The 18,085-nt window shown below is 32.9% G+C and overlaps 1 protein-coding gene across 1 annotated transcript in view; it reads left to right on the top strand.

The window, feature by feature from the left end:
- Positions 1-18,085, top strand: part of LOC114330689 (uncharacterized) — a 99,957-nt gene that overhangs the window by 21,542 nt on the left and 60,330 nt on the right. Inside the window, exons 5-6 of the mRNA XM_050641280.1 lie at positions 9,181-9,354; positions 11,556-11,735. Of these exons, the coding sequence (XP_050497237.1) occupies positions 9,181-9,354; positions 11,556-11,735 (354 nt within the window). The remainder of the gene's footprint in view (positions 1-9,180; positions 9,355-11,555; positions 11,736-18,085) is intronic.

Below are 18,085 nucleotides of genomic sequence, written 5' to 3'. Positions count from 1 at the left end.
CAGAGAACAAATGTATAGAAAATATCAACACTGAATTTACAGAAATCCAAAAATGCCTAGACAACATGGGACTTTCCATATCCAAGTCCAAAACCAATATGTATTTTCTCTAGAAACAGAAACAACTATCAAAGACAATTAACAATAGGAAAATATAAACTCTGTATTAGTAACTCTGTAAAATATCTTGGTCTGCATCTAGACAGAAAACTATTATGGAAGGACTGTATCCACCAAATTATCAAAAAGACAAGTAATTCTATAAATATTTTAAGAGCTTTTTGTAAAGCAAAGTGGGGAGCAGACCCAAATACGGCTTTACTATTCTACAAAACAATGGTACGATCAATAATGGATTATGGAAGTCAACTCTATGGAACAGCAGCAGATACACATCTAAATAAAATCGAGATACAACAAAATAAATGCTTAAGAGTTTGCCTGGGATATCTAAAGTCAACGCCCATAAACATTATACAAGCTGAAGCCGTAGAACCTCCTCTTAAACTAAGAAGACAACTATTGAGCAGAAAATTCATGATAAAAACCATTTCCAAAAAAACTTCTTACCTCAATAGTGTACAGTCACTAACAGTTCAAGTTTTGACCCATAGATACTGGCACTTCAAGAAAACCCCCCTCATAGTAGAAACTTTCTCAGAAATAGCTGACATTACAGATATAGTCTATTCCAACCAACTCCCCCCGGTTTTATTTTACTAACCTGAACAAATTTTTTCACGTGAAATTAGAACCTACTAATTTGAAAGTAAAGAAGTAGCATGTATCAATCAAACAAAGTTCAACGAAACAAAAAACAAATACTGGTCAAACTATGATTCTATATTCACTGATGGATCAAAGTCAAAAGAATATACCAGTTGTGCCTTTTACCATTTTGAGGAAAATACTGACAAAAAAATTTATTTTACCAAAGGAAGCTTCCATATACACTGCAGAATTAACAGCAATAGTGCAAGCTATGAAATACATACTCGGCTCTAACCACGACAAATTCATAATATGTACGGACAGCAAAAGTGCAGTAGATAAACTTAAAAATGTTAAAATAAATAGATCAGTTAATCATATTGAAGCAAAAATCCTGTATTTACATAATGAGATACACATAAAGAATAAAGTCGTCATATATCTATGGGTAAAGGGACACGCAGGTATAAGAGGTAATGAAATGGTGGATGCCTTAGCAAAAACAGCCTCAACATCAGGAGAAGAACTAAATCTTAAACAACCCTCGTCCGATTTATTCTTAAATCAAGGAAACAAAATAAATGAGATGTAGCATAACCTATACAGTGCATCAACAACCGGAACAAACTTTTGTAAACACCAGCAAAGAATCCCCAGAAATCCATGGTTTCACAAAATACCAAACAGAAACTTTGTCGCCACAATAAATCGAATACGTGCTAATCATGCACTAACACCTTATTATAAGCACAAAATGAAAATTACAGACGATCCACTTTGTAGTTGTGGTAAAATGGGTACATTGGTACATGTTTTACTTGAATGTCCAATAAATAATGTAAACATTAACAAACTATATAAAAACTTAATTCACTACAATGTAAACGTTCCAATAGACCTAAATTGTATTATTTTTTCAGGAAATAATGATATAATTTATGTACTTCATCAACACATCATAAATTGTAAACTAAAATTGTAAAATTACTAACCAATTTTGTAAGCAATTCTGCGAAAGAAACTAAATGTAAAGAAAGCATTATTACAGGAAAAAAAAATGGTGATAACAAAAAAAAGTTTAATAAACCAATTAAAATAAAAAAAAAATAAAAAAAATAAAACAAAAAAAAAATAAAACAAAAAAAAAATAAAACATAAAACACACACACAAAGAGGACTGAAACCTCCGCGGAGTTGAACCGGGTTGACGCCCTAGCGCTGTGAAGAAGAAAAAAAAAAGAAATTAAACACCTTACTAATGCTACATATTACTAACAAAAAAATGAATACATCATGCTCAAGTTTGATACTATGAAACAATTTACACAACTTAATTATTCAATCTAACATAGTCTGGCTAATTGGTTCTCACCAAAGCCATAAATTCCACGGAAAAAAAAACTTTAGTTAGGCGACTTATCGCATTTTTTGCCATACCAATACGTCTCCGAAAGTACTAGATGAGATGAACATATTCTTGCTCTTAAACCGGTCAAATTCAACCTTCTTGTAACGGTTTAGTTTGCAATTATTCCTCCAATGACATTGCGCAATGTTCTATTGATGCGAGGAGCAGTATATATTGGGATCCGTCTAGTAATAATTCTCATATTTCGGTCATCAACATGGTTGGTACTTCGTTGTCGCTCTCCACCATGTACATAGGAACCTACACCATTTGTGATATATAGCGATTACAAGGTCTATTTACAACACTTTATAAAAACCCCAAATGTTGAGTCACTTCACGTTTAGTTAACCCTTTGATTCACCTCACAATATTTCTAAACGTTTTCCTTACATAGTTTATAACATAACTAATTAGTACAAATATTATAAAGGGACAAAACGGATGACCGCAATAACAAAATTTATTTTATTTCGTTCAAAATTGTTGACAAAGTCGTGGTATTAAAATTATGTTAATTACATATATATTAAATTTTTACAAACTTGAAAATATTAAGTACTTTGATCCTTATCAATTGTTGAGCACTGTATTAAAGATTCTAAAATCGGTATTAAGGCACAATATCAAGGTTTCACGGCAGTGGTACTGAGACAGTCAAATACACTATGAGATTTGTATCGCGATGCTGATACGTGCGACATATATCGATACTGATCTCAAAGTGAATGGGGGCCTTAACATTCAATTGACTTGCGACATCCCTTTGGCTTGTTCCATTTTTCAGCAATGTAACTCTTTAGAACACTAGAATAGTTCACAACTTCGTTGATTCGTAAATAATGAGTTTTGATAATTTTATGATTTAATAGGTTTTGCGAATTTATTAATTCGGTTAAGGTTCGGTTCAGCTTCGCAGTACATGCAATAATTCATTTAATTTAATTAACATAAAACAGATTAAAGAAATATGACGTGATTATGATTAAATCCGACAGTCCATATACGACGATTTTTGGCCTTTATCAGTTCTTTTTTCATTTGTCACCTTATAATCTATAAAAAGTTTCATAAAATTTTGGCTAATTCTACAATGGTGTTGTAAATTTTTGTTTTGTGTATAAAGAATACCCTGTTATGACATAATTTGACCTCCAATTTGTGACCAGCCATTTGCTTGATGTCATCAGTCTATCTGATTTGAGGTCTGCCTCTACGTCTCTTACCAATTCGCTTTATCCAACGGTTGTATTCCATTCTGCGAATGTGCCCTGTGCAGTTCCATTTTAACATAGCAATATTTTGGATTACATGTGTTACATTTGTTCCATTTTTTACTATTTTTCGTCTTTAACTGGTGATGGCTTTGCTTTTGACTCATATGTCTAGTGGTAGTTTGCTATACATAATTCATTCTGTATACTTCTTTCTTAATATTGATTTTTAAACGCTTTTATTTAGTTCAATAGTTTGCGTCAAATCTTTAGACGCTAATTTGACTGCCTTTTTTTCAATGCAAATGAATGAAAATTGGCAGACATATGCATTCGCGGGAACAATACACGAACAGTCAATAAAAATTTTTTTTCATGTTTATTAATTGTTTAAATAAAAAAAAGACGATTTTAATGGAAAACGCTTAAAATCTCTTGTTTTTTACAATGTAAAACTTGAAAGTTTTACGGATTGTATAGCTAATGATATGAACAATACATAATTTCACTTTTTACGTTAATTTTGTACGTTATACTTCATTAATAAATAATAAAGTTTCAAATTTTTTGCCGACTCCGACTACTTTTCATGTTAGTACATCATATGTTTTATACATATTTTAATAAACGACGATATATTTTAATGTTTGAAAAGTGTAAGACTAAAAGGTAAAAAATAAAAAAATATGAAAAAAAAATTTTTAAGAAACTCTTCTCTTTAGGTACGAGTTACTAAAATTAAAAACATTATAAAAAAATCAACTAAAAAGCAAAAAAAAAATAAAAAAATTGAAAAAATCTAACACATTGGTTAAGGAAAAGCGTGGGGCGAAAACCGTTTATTCGATGAACACGCGCCACGCTTTTCTTTGACGGATGTGTTAGATTTTTTCAATTTTTTTTTGTAATATGTACGATAGTTATTATTCAATTTCAAATAATAAAACAGATCTACTATTTCTAATCTATAGGGTGGCCGGAAAGTCCCTTTACACTAATGAATTATTTTTTTTATTCACCAGAGGGAAAAAATAATAACACAATTTTGTTTGTAAGTTATTTATTAATTATTTATTTATCTAAAACATGGGTGTGAATATCTGCATTGTGGCAACACAACTTGGTACGACGCCATGTTCGTATACTCATCCATCTCAGCATGTCCGGAGTTACTGACGTAAAAGATGGGCGCACTCCGTTTCGCAAGTCCTCCTTGGAAACATATCTGCATTTCTAACCTTCTCTTGTAATGAAATTTTACAGTGAATTATCCAGCGCTGTCAAATTTGAACGTCTTGGAGACCGAGAAATTGGAGAACCACGTCCAATCCATCGGTTCGGGAAGATTTCATTCAGGCGTTTGTGAACAACGAGAGTGAAATGGGATGAGGCGCCATCTTGTTGAAAATAAATAGTGTCAGCAGTGCCCTGAGCTGTCGATTGCAATAATAACCTTTCTTTGATTTTCTGCAGATAAATAACTGTGATAAGTTATGAAGCCTTCAAAAAAATATGACGATAGCATTCCACACAGACAAATTGAAATAATTCCAGGCCATGTCATAACATGAGGCGGGTTTTTTCACTTCCTCAAAGAAATGGAGGTTGCCATTTGCCTAGAAATAAATATTTTGATTTCGAGAAATCACAAACTAATCGGTGAACAGAACATTTTGTTTGTCATATGCTCTGGGAAAGTGTTGAAGCAGTAATTGACACGCTTCAATGGCAGCTAATCTGGAAAGCTCAACGTAGGTGGCGCTCGTGTAGTTGGAGGTCATGTCAACTTACGTCAATACTTCAAATCAATCTATTTCCAAGTAAATATTGCATATTTGTTTCTCTGTGTGAATTAAACTCGAGAAAATAAAATCCCTCAATGTTGTGCTGTGCATTTGTGCTCATCGAGAACATCAGGACACAGATATTCTGATGAGAAAAAAGTGGATTGTAGCAATAAGAAGGGATAAATATGTGCCGAGAATAAATGCACGTATCTGCAATAAACATTTTGTTGAAACAGATAAGTATTGCCCCCAGATTCGACTGTAAAAAATAGAATACTTCACTATAAAATTCAGATCAAAATTTTATTATAAACGCACGGATTAAGATATGCAATTTTATATACATTCACACTATTGCCACATCTACAACCGCTTTTTATGGAGTGAACATGTAAAAAAAATTATATTTGAAGTAATAATATAGAAAAATGTGAAATACTAATTTTAAATATTTCTCACAAATATTTTTAGTGACTAAAACATAACCTGACCAAACCTAACCTAGCGTCATCGAAAATAATATAAAAAAAAGTTAATAACTGAACATTTTAGTGATATATTATCTTTAAAATATGCTTTAAAATGACTAAAACATAACCTGAGCAAACCTAACCTAATCGAAAATAATATAAATAAGTTAATAACTGAAAATTAAAGTGACCTAGTACCATTCAAATATTCTTTAGTGACTAAAACATAACCTGATCAAACCTAACACTAATTTTTTCTAATTTCACCTTAAATTTAAGGTCGCCTTTCACGTAGACAAACACCCAAATAATTATACTTAATTAAATTAACACATTCTATATTTCCATAAAGAATTATAATTTTTTTTAAATAAGACAACATTGCAGAATTAACCGCGCTCACCCCATGCTTAAACCAAATGCGCAACTGTCATGGCAGCCATATTTTGAAAATATCACATTTTTAAATAAGATAAACACAAAAATTAATGTTGAGCTCACTTAACTGTGAATTTTAAATTGATAAAAAAAGTAAGGCAGATCGCACATATCACATTATACACAGTTGTCAGACTCGTGTGGGGAGTTAATAAATACCAAATAAATACCCTCTGAGCTATAGAAATAAAACATTGAGACGATTATTAATATAGTTTATCATTCGATAAGTGTTTCCTTTTTCCAGTAACTCTCGCATCCCTTCTCAATTCGTTTTTCAACGCACAAACAGTCTCCAAGATCCGTATATTTCGGCCATAATTTATTATTTATTAAATCATAATCAAAAACACCATATACAAACTTCACGAATAGTCAAAACTTTGACCTCCAACTACACTAGCGCCGCCAGGCGGGAGCAACGGCGTACATAGGTGCCATTGTAGACTCACTTGTGGCCGCCATCTTTCAATCGCATCTATTGTTGTCTGTCTGTATGACCAGACAGGTGCCCTTGAAGATGCGCATGCGCTGAAACGCAAATAAATACTGGCTAGGTGTTGAAACATTATTATTATTAGTGTAAAGGGACTTTCCGGCCATCCTATACTATAACGACCATAATTGAGGGGATTAGATGCTACGGGGTACAAGTGAAAAAATGGTTTAGTTTGTAACAAAAAAGAGAAACTTCTGTTGGAGTGACAGTAAAGAGGATGATAAACTCCCAACAGAAGTAAGGAAAAGAAAGAAACTAATGGGTAGTAAAATGCTAAATTAACAAAATGAAGGGGCTTCTCCGTTGAAGCTGAAGTAATCAAAATACTACTTTTGCATTAGTATTATGTAGGGAGAAAATGATAAGATGTAGAAATAGATGGACTGATTATAGAAGTATGGATAGACGGAGGCAAACTAAAGGGAGTTAGGCTAGCTAGAGATACAAGAGAACGACAACTTGACACTCAAGGATGGATACGGCCAATTTGCATGCCTGTCAAAGACGGTAGCTCAAAGTAGATAGTGATGATAACTAAGAAGGGAAATATTAAGGTAAGAATAATGTACTGAAAATGAATAAAGATGAATAATTGCTAAAGAAGAACAAATTAAATAAAACTAACAAATCATGGGCGCCAGGAAAGGATCTTCGAACACTCCCGAGGTATCTTACACTGCTGCCAAAACTATATTAACTCAGTAAATATAAATATAAGGAAATAAGAATAAATGATATACAAAATAAGTAAATATTTATTAAAAATAACTACTAGATTTTTCCACAATCTCTGAGTTAAACAAATGCATATTCTAAGTAACTCTAAAATGACACAAGGTGACGTTAAACAAGTTATATCCAGATAACAACAATAATGTTATCTGTTACAAAATTAAAATACCTCTTACTTATATATAGGGTACAACTCACATGAGACTTTTACCAAATGGTTATATTACGCTTGCTACGTACAACTTAATTAAAAACCAACGAATATGAAAAACTATAAATAAGCAGGCACAAGCCTGACTAAAGAAAATACAATAAAATGAGTTAAGCAAAGTTACATATCCAAATGAATGTGAAATAAATTGAAGTTAAGATAAATACCTAAACAACGACCTGAATTAACCGAACAAATGAAGAAAAGCAAATGAACAATGAAATATCTGGGAAACAAGCAACTAATCAAACCTAAATTTATATAATGACATGAAATCGACCTAAATAAACAATAAAATATAAAAACCTAATTTTCTGGGCTCATTTCTTGTGCACAAGAACTTACCGTAGGGCGTAGATACAACAGTTACACTAATATTTCAATGTTATACAAAAAAGTAAGCTAAATTAAAAAAAAAGTAATAATAATTAGAAATAGTTAATTACGCGAAAATTAGAGAAATTATTTAAGAGATCAAGAGAAAATAATTAAAGAGTTCAAAAATGATTCCGTAACGTGTCAAACCGTTACAAGTTGAGAAAAACGAAGTCAAAGTTAATTTTGCATAGTAAATTCTACAGCGAATTAATCACTTATGGACCTCTTTTGAATTAATTTTATACATTTTATTCATTTAATTGTAAAAGCTTTTTTAAAGTTAGTATTTGTTGTTCATTCAAAATATTTGAAATTTTGAAAAAACGTTTGCACTTGTACTTGCACTTTGCTTCAAATTTTGCACTTGTTTCTTTTTGCTACTTAATTACTGTCCGAATTTCTTAAAGTAAAATAAAAGAAAAATTACGTTAAACATTTTACTCTTCAAAAAAAACATATTTTTATTCATCATAATCTGAGAGCAGATCCACTTCAGTGCTTTCTTCATAATTCTACAGAATATCCACTTCCAATTTTTGTCAGTTTCTTTCATATTGCGGTTTATTAAAGGTTTCGCGATTTCAACCTTCGTTGTCTTAAATTACGACTTAGTAGTGAATGGGAGGTATGAAGGGTAGAAGTTACAACACATTTTTGTATTTTGGTAGTTTTATTTTGATGGGACCTTGGCGTAGAGATGGAAGTTCGATGGCCATTGGAATTTCTGCAGGTCGTCCCAACCTTTTAGTTTTTCTCAAATCAACAATGCCAAAGGGAAAATCTTTTGGCAGTGTATCCTTATAAAACAATATGTGCAAGGTGACTGCTTTTTAAATGAAACCATTGCATTCTTCGCAAGCCCTTTACTTTGTCGTTCATTATCTCGGTTAAGGGAGCTATACTTTTAAAATCATTACATCCAATTTGTATATTTATATATATTATATATAATTATTTTGTGTTAATATTTCACTCATTTTGAATACTTCTTTAAGAGGTCGATTTGCAAATATGCTAAACGATTTACTAAAAATAATATCCAACACCTTATAGGCAAAGAGATACAAGTGTACTTATACCTGTTTGTCGCAAACTTTTTAAATTTTTCGTAAGTAGTCAAACTGGAACTTGCGATCTGTCGCCAGTAGTTATTTAATTCACCTGTATCTCTTAGCCACTAAATTTTTAGTACCACCTAGTATCATTTTATGCACTTTTTTATGCACTCGTTTTACTTGTCTTGTACACTTTTATTTTGTCACTTGTACCCCTTAACATCTAATCCCCTCAATTGTAAAATGACCATAGTAATAATGTAATTCCTATTTTTAGCCACTGCAAAAATATGACGTGTTCGGCGGACGACACGTGAACTTTTTTATTTCTGCAATAAAGAAATTGGCTGAGAGCAGATGGGGAGTCAGTCCAAGGAATCAAAATCTGTTGGTAATTTTGATGAAGGTTATAGAAGCAAGTAAACCTCTTAATGGACACAAGTTGTGTAAAGTAAGTATAAGTCGACAAAATATCTGAAACCGCTTGAAAATTTTGGTTACGCGACGTTGTCAGATCAATCGGGTTTCAAAGGTTCTTCTGCTTTTTATGTTACCTATTTCACAGTACAAGTTCCTTCTGCTTCCTCCTGCGTAAATTTTAAAACATGGTGGATAATTTCACAGGATTGTGCACTTAGTGTCCTATTTTTCACGGCTCTTGTAACTATGATTCAAACGGGTCTTGTGATTCATGTTTATTAAACAAACATTAAATGTATTCTAAATAAACAACTATTCGACGATTTAATCTGGCCCTCTTGCATCCACTATTGGATATAGGTCTCCTACATATTCTTCCAGTGTTCTCTATCTTGTGCCTTCTGTATCCAATTGCCCACTGTTTTTCTCAAGTGATCCATCCATCTTTTTGGTGGTCTACCTCGGTGTCTTTTATCTTCTCTAGGTGTCCATTCTATGCGTCTTTTGGTCTACCTATTATTATTTAAAGACACTACATCTGTCACTTCAGTCTTCTCTCTCACTATCCTATTTGGTACCGTATCTCTTCTTGTTATTCCCAACATTGCTCTTTCCATTTTTCTTTGGGTTATTCTCAATTTATTTGCAGAATGTTTAGTAAAAGTTATGGTTTCGGAACCATATGTTATTACTGGCAGTATGCATTGATTGTAAACTTTTTTATTCAAGCAAATCGGTAGCGTTCATTTTAAAATATGTCCACAAGTTTGATTGTCTTTTCCTATTATAATTTCATGCCCTAAATAGATATAGCTAAAAACCTGATGTACTTCGTGCCCACTTACTCTCATAACATCACTTGGAACTAAATTGTATTTGTATTTTGTTTTTTGAAATTTTATATTCATACCTACTTGTTCCATTGCCCGTTTTAGTTCTTCTATCATTTTGTGAACTTTATTTAAACTTTCGGCTGCAATGACAGTGTCATCTGCAAAGCGCAAATGGCTCAAATACTCACCATCAATATTTATTCCGCTTTTAGCCCAATCCAGTTTTATAAATGCATATTCCAGAGCTGCAGTAAATAGTTGGGGGGCGGCGGTGTCGCCCTGTCTAATTCCTCGCTCAATTCTGTATTTATCGGTAAAGGAGTATATTTAATAGATCAGTCCAAATTCTAGCATATGCAGACGACGTGGACATCAGTAACAAGAACCAGGGCGAGAACTGCGGAAATCCTAACCGAGCTAGTAACAGCAGCAGAACGAATGGGGTTACATATAAATCAAAATAAAACCAAATTCATGGCGACTAACACAAACACAAGAGCTGGAAATGTTGACGCAGATCTAATCATCAATGACCAAAACTTAGAAGCAGTCAAAGAGTTCATATATCTAGTTACATCGGTTAACCCCAATAATAACACATCAGGGGAAATAGAAAGGCGAATAATAATTGCAAACAGGTGTTATCATGGTCTATCAAAGTACTTAGCTAACAAATGTCTGTCTCAAAAAACTCGTATAAGACTGTATAGAACATTGATAGTCCCCGTTCTCACATATGGATCAGAGGCATGGACGCTAACTAAAACAGATGAATCCTCTCTATCGATTTTTGAAAGAAAGGTGCTACGCAAGATATTCGGAGCGGTCTGTGAGAACGGAATATGGAATAACTTTGAACTGCAGAATATCTACAAGCATACGTTTCTGTAATTAAGCGAAACCGCCTGCAGTGGGCAGGACATGTAGCCCGGGCCCCTGAGGCGAACATGATAAAAAAGATTCTAACAGCACAACCGTGGGAATGAGAAGACGGGGTAGACCAAATCTGAGGTGGATGGACGTGGTAACACAAGATGCCAAGAAGATCGGAGTCAGCAACTAGAAAATGCAAGGAAGGGACAGAACAGAATGGCGTAGAAAGCTTGAGAAGGTCGAGACACTCTAAGGGCTGTAGCACCAAGATGATGATGATGAATAAGAAACCGATACAATCGTAAACAAATTAGCTACTACCTGAAAACACAAAATTTAAATGTGACCCAAATTTTTTGCCCGCCAGTGTATTTTAAATGGATGTTTCAACTAAAGTCCCCTCTCCTTGATTTGCTACTTGAGTGACCTTTGCGGTTTCAGATATTTCTGTACAATTGTATCAAGGTCAAATCTAAATTATGTGGATTGTGTTGTGTTTGTCTATACATATAAATGTATATTTTAGGCCGTGGAAGCACTCTGCGTAGATTATACACCTAGTGTAATGCTACCATCACTTCCAATTTTACATAGACTATTTTGCAATTTAATGGAGAAGAAACAACAAATTTGTGCTGGACTTGTAATGGAAATTATGTATAACTGTGCTATGCATAGTGACGCTGCTTCTCAAACATTTTTATTGGTAAGTAAAAACATAAAAAAGTTTTCAAAATCAATCTTCCACAAAAACTTTCTATAAATTCGTAAAATAAAGGGTGATTCATTTAGAGGTATTTTTTTCAAAAGGAAAAAAATAGATTTTATCGCCAACCGTCACAACTCATTCATTATTGTATTCATTTGCCCTCATTTTTGGCAGTAAAGTAATACTTTATTGTACTGAAAGAAGAATTTTACTTAACGTGCCGCGATTATTAATCAACTTAACCGATTGAATGTAAAGTGGTAGCTGGCAGTAATCGTTTATTTATTTGAATGAACATAACATTTATTTACTTTAATTATTAAAAATATTGTACAAAATTTGCGATATTATCAATTAAATTTATGTCAAAAAGTGAAATTATGTAGTATTTTGTAATAATTATATTCATATAAAATAAATTTAAACTTCGATTTAGTAATTATTCAATATTGATAACTATCGATTAAAAATCGATAGCGGCCATCTTACAAAAGTTATCTGTCATACTGTCATGAAATTATTATTACGTCTAAAATTTGAAAAGTTTTTAAATTGTAAACTGCAAGTAAGTGTTTATGTTGGCGATAAAATTTTGTATGCACCACGTCAGTAAAAACTGTTTATCGAACTCGTCTCTTACTCGCTACGCTCGCTCGTAGCGCTCTTAATGTCAGACCCGTTCGATAAAGAGTTACTTTACTGACTTGGTACATAAATAACTATTATTTGAAAATTTTTATTATTGTACAAAAGAACCGTCTTTTACAACTACTTTTAAAGATAATTTCTTTCAAATGTTGACTGTGAGTGCGGTTAAGATGGTTCATTCTAAAGTTCCAATTCTCGATGACGCGTTGAAGCGTTTTTATTGGTTTTTGACCAATGACTCGAGTAATATTGGCCTCCAATGCCTTAATCGTAGTCAGTTTATTTATGTAGACTTTGGACTTTAGGTAGCCTCAAAAGAAGATGTGATGTCACAGGATATAGGCAGCCAATTCATTGGTCCGAAGCGTAAAATAAATTGCTCACCGAATCGTTCTCGCAGTAAAGTCATTCTTTCACGTATGGCAAGTGGCGCCATCTTGTTGGAGCCAAATATGTCGTTGAGACCACGAGCTTCAATTTCAGGGACCAAATAGTTCGTTATTGGGCCGGCGTAGCTCGGGCGGTAGTATGCTTGACTAGAGTGCTGGTAGGCCGGGGTTCAAATCCCAGCGCCGGCAAGAATAATTTTTAAAAATGTATAGGCCCCAGGTCGACTCAGCCTGGATAAAATGAGTACCTTGGGTAAAACCAGGGGTAATAATAGGCGGTTGAAGCGTAACACTGGCCCTGTTACCTTCCTTGTATACCGCAGGTCCTAGAAATAGCAGACTACCCTACTATAATCCCAAAACCGCGTTAGCGGTATAAAACGGGAGACTATTATTATATAGTTCGTTATTATGGCGCGATAACGGTCTTGTCCAATATCAAATATTCAGTATTCATATCCGAAATTGGACAGTATCATTTTATCACCCAGTAGATCGAATGCATTTATTTGTTATTAAACACACACACGTAATTAATTCAATTACATACACATTTGGTCAATTATCAATAATATAATTTGGACATCAGCCAAAAGTTGCTGACATAAGATAAACAATTTACCTTAAGTAATTAGATACACAAAATCACGCGGGGCCCGTGTTTACATTGACCCAATTTAAACTTATATAAAACTAAGATCTCTTGTCTAGAAATTCAATTATTATTAATTCATTAACGCGAGTGATTGTCTTCAACGATCATCATTTAAGTCTCTACTCAAAGTACCCCGGGTCAACATCCATAGTGTAAGTCTCATCAATAAACTCTGCTACTATTATTTGGTGTTTCCATCACAAGTTAAAGACCATCTACACTGAGCCAACGAAGGGATATTGTTCAGGTCTTCATTCACAGTAACATTCTGGTCGGCCTCTGTTTTAAAGAAATATCGACTGAAGATTCGACCGACCCATAAACCACACCAAACAGTTATTCTTTCTGGATATAATGGCAACTCTAAAACCTATTCTGCTTGTTCATAACCCCAAATATGGGAATTTTGTTTATTCACATCTCCATTAAAACAAAAATGGGCCTCATCGGAAAACAATTTTTTTCCGAAAACAGTGGATCTTCTGCAAGCTTATCAAGAGCACATCGACTGAAACGGTGACGACTCGGAAGGTCGTTGATCTTGCACTAATTGAACTTTGTATGCTGTTATGTTCGTATGCTATGAACCGATATCCTCACGTAAAATACGCCAAATTGTTGCATTACAACAAGTCAAGCTTTTGGGAATGGAAACGAATCGATTCTTCATTATTTTGCGTACACATTCCGCTACCGCCGCTATATTTTCTTCAGTACGTGCTGAATTATGTGGACCATAAGTTGCTCTGAGCGCACGAAACACATTCCTCATAGAACGCCTATATTCGTAATAGAGCTGAATAATTTCTAGACGCTGTGTCCGGTTGTCTTTCCAGGATCAAATGTCAAACAATACTGAATAAAAACGCAACGTCAGGTCATACGGTTCATGCACGGTCTCCCATCAATTACCCACCAAAAAAGGTACCTCTAAATGAATCACCCATTACAAGCATGTTATCCAAATTTCAAGGTTATTGCCTGTATCGGGCATACGCATGTATTTTCACACTCAAAATTAGACATCAGCAAGGCTATCTCAGCAGATCTAAGTAGATGTTACCTTTCTAAGTAACTATTAAAGGGGAAATATGCCTTATTGGTCTTTGACGATAGCTAATAACCTTGAAACCACATGCTAGTATTTTACGAATTTACTGACAAAGTATTGTGATTCTTATGCATAAAATGGCCAAATTATGAGCTTGTTCAATTGAAACATAGCTTTGGTCAGGATAGCCTTGGAAACAATTGAAATCACTCAACTGACGTTGTGAAATGTTATGTTTGTACACGTCACACTGAACATTTCTCTCATTTGTATTTGACTATAGTCCAGAAAGCCACTGCGCATCCTCTAGGAAAAATATTCTGATTCGGATTTTTTGCACAATCTTACTCAAAAAGGTCCCCTTTTAACAAATTTGCATCTTGCTAATAGGTCCAAAAGTGGATCAAAAATTTTTTAAACGTTTTTTTTTCCTAAAATTATTTTTTTGCATCGAACAAAGTTTTTTACGTTTTTTGGATCTTTCCAAACAGAAAAGGTCTTTAGTGACTTTTCTCTAATGTTGATAGTTTTTGACATATAAACGATTAAAAATTTAAAAATTGCGAAATCAGCCATTTTTAACCCTCAAAAACAAAAACAATAAGATCAGCTCAGCTCAACTTCTATCGCCGATAGTGAAACACCAAATTAAAGATGATACAACTTTATTTAAAACGACACTTATAACCCGGGAGCAATACAAAGTAATAATCTACTTGCTCTTGAATGAGCAAGGATGAATGATAACAATGATAATAATTGTAAAGTCACATCTTGACCGGTTGAACTGAATCGAAGGAATGACTATTAATGTATACTTTTTTGGTGGCAATATTTTTCTGGGTTAGGCCCATACGCTTTATTTACAAATATCTTATTACCAAATATTATAGAACAAAGAGTTTATATTAACTTCTCAAATTTTATGTGCAATTGTCCAAATTATTGTTAATGATTTGCAATAGTTCTAAATTAGCAGGCCACACATGTTTTATTACCGGATGTCCACTTATATTTTCCCCCATTTTAACTGCCTATAACTTCTAAACGGCTCAAGATAGAAATATGCGGTTTTCGCTGAAATATTTTATTTTAGTAAAAGTTTTGTCTGAATGGATTGAATTTTTTATATCGCTTTCAAATACAAAAATAAAAATGGCGGATTTTTGAAAAAACGTTGTTGAATTTTTTTAATGGAACACCCAGTATATTTTTTTTGTAAATTGAAAGAAAGGTCATTCTCGTATCCAGCGATATAAAGTTTTTCAAAATCGGTTGTCAACTCACTGAGTAATTAATTTTTAAAATGAGAGGTGCAACGTAGATATCACATACATAAATTACATAACTAAGCAAACTGATATTATGTTATGTGATTTCCACATTGCATCTCTCATTTTCAAAATTAATTGCTCAGTCATTTGACAACCGATTTATATTGCTGGATAGGTAAATCACCGTTTTTTCAAGTTTTTAGCTAAATGACCATTCTTATATCGCTTTTAAATAAAAAATGGCGGATTTAAAAAAAAAACGTTGACTTTTTTTATTAAAACACCCAGTATATTTTTTGTAACTTGAAAAAAACGGTCATTTACCTATCCAGCGATATAAAAATTTTTAAAATCGATAACAATCGATCATAACAATATCAATTTGCTTCGTTATGTTATTTAGGTATGTGATATCCACGTTGCACCTCTCATTTTAAAAATTAATTACTCAGTGAGTTGACAACCGATTTTGAAAAACTTTATATCGCTGGATAGGAGAATGACCTTTCTTTCAATTTACAAAAAAATATACTGGGTGTTCCATTAAAAAAATTCAACAACGTTTTTTCAAAATCCGCCATTTTTATTTTCGTATTTAAAAGCGATATAAAAAATTCAATCCATTCAGACAAAACTTTTGCTAAAATAAAACATTTCGGCGAAAACCGCATATTTCTATCTTGAGCCGTTTAGAAGTTCTAGGCAATTCAAATGGGGGAAAATATAAGTGGACACCCGGTATAATAAATGTTTATTCAGAGAAAAGATACAATACATACAATGGTAATACATTAAAATCATTATAATTCCCTATAAATAAACACAAAAATGCCACTTGAAGCAGAATGCTTGTGCAGTGGTTAATTTGGTTCATTGTAATGTAACAAAATATCCTGTGTAGGTACACAATATCTTTTCACAGGCAATACCATAATATAATATCTATTACTTTTAATAATAAAAGAACAAAAAAAAGCAAAGAGCATTACATTGTTTTTTGAATAATTAAATAATTAAAGAAAATAACTATTTCAAAATCTGGAAAAAAAATAAAAAATACAGCATCCCTACGATGTATTTATCAAAAAATAACAGCAACAAATGAGAAAAAAACACAATTTGGTACAACAACTATGAGTCCAATATTTAAACACTTGTTTTATTTTCTAACTTCAATTAAATCATGTATAACTGAAAGAGGGGTATCTATAATATATTTCTTTAATTTATTTTTAAATTGTTTTATATTCTTGACATTCTGAACATTTATGGGCAAAACGTTAAAGGACCTAGGTCCTAGGTAAGTGAAACAACGCTTCCAATTGTTTTTTCACTTTTCGGGGTTATCGCTTTATTCCTGTTTCTGGTGGAGTATTCATGCAAGGGAAACTAGTGTTGGTCTATTTTTATATTGATATACAGTAACCGCTTTAAAGTAAAGCTGCCTAATATCAAAAATATTAGTTTCCTTGTATAATAATTCAGTGGAGTAAAGCTTGGACTTGCGATAAATTGATTTTAAAATTTTTCTTTGGACGACATTTAGTTGTTCCAAATGATTGCCATACGCCCCGCCCCACCCAAGAATCCCATAGCATAATCTAGATTCTACTAAGGCAAAGTACATAGTTTTTAAAAGGCGCTGTTCTAAAATATTGCTTAAGTATTTAAATTTATAGAGTAAACTTCGAAGGTTTTTTGTCACATTCGCAATATGTAGGTTCCATTTTAAATGACTATCAATTGTCATTCCCAAATACTTTACAGAATGAGCAGACAGAATATGTTGATCCTTATGCCCTTCATTGGATATTATTAGTGTATCGTAGTTAGGCAGACTTGTTTTGTAAGATCTAAAAGGCAAAAAGAAAGTTTTTGTGAAGTTAACAGTTAGTTGTTTGTGTGCAAACCAATCAAAACAATTTTTTAAATCTTCTTCAGTCAATAATTTTAGATTCTCCCAATTATCTGCAGTATACAGTACAGCTGTGTCATCTGCATAACTAATAATTTTACCTTTTAATTTCATTGACAATAAATTATTTACATAATTATAAACAACAATGGAACAAGAATCGTTCCTTACGGAACACCGTACTTCACCACGTTTCTCTCACTCACACTTTCATTTATTTTTACCATTTGTACCCTATTGTCTAGATAACTTTCAAAAAATCTTAATACGTTGCCTCTGAAACCTACATCAGTCAAAGTTTCCAAGAGTTGCTTATGGCTTACTGTGTCGAAAGCTTTAGCCAAGTCTAAAAATACACATAATGTGGGCTTACCTCTATCAACTGAATCATAAATGCAACCCATTAGTGAAGCAA

This window comes from Diabrotica virgifera, chromosome 10 (genome assembly GCF_917563875.1).
Source record: "Diabrotica virgifera virgifera chromosome 10, PGI_DIABVI_V3a".
Lineage (NCBI taxonomy): Eukaryota > Metazoa > Arthropoda > Insecta > Coleoptera > Chrysomelidae > Diabrotica > Diabrotica virgifera.
This window is presented reverse-complemented; position numbering and strand designations above follow the sequence as displayed.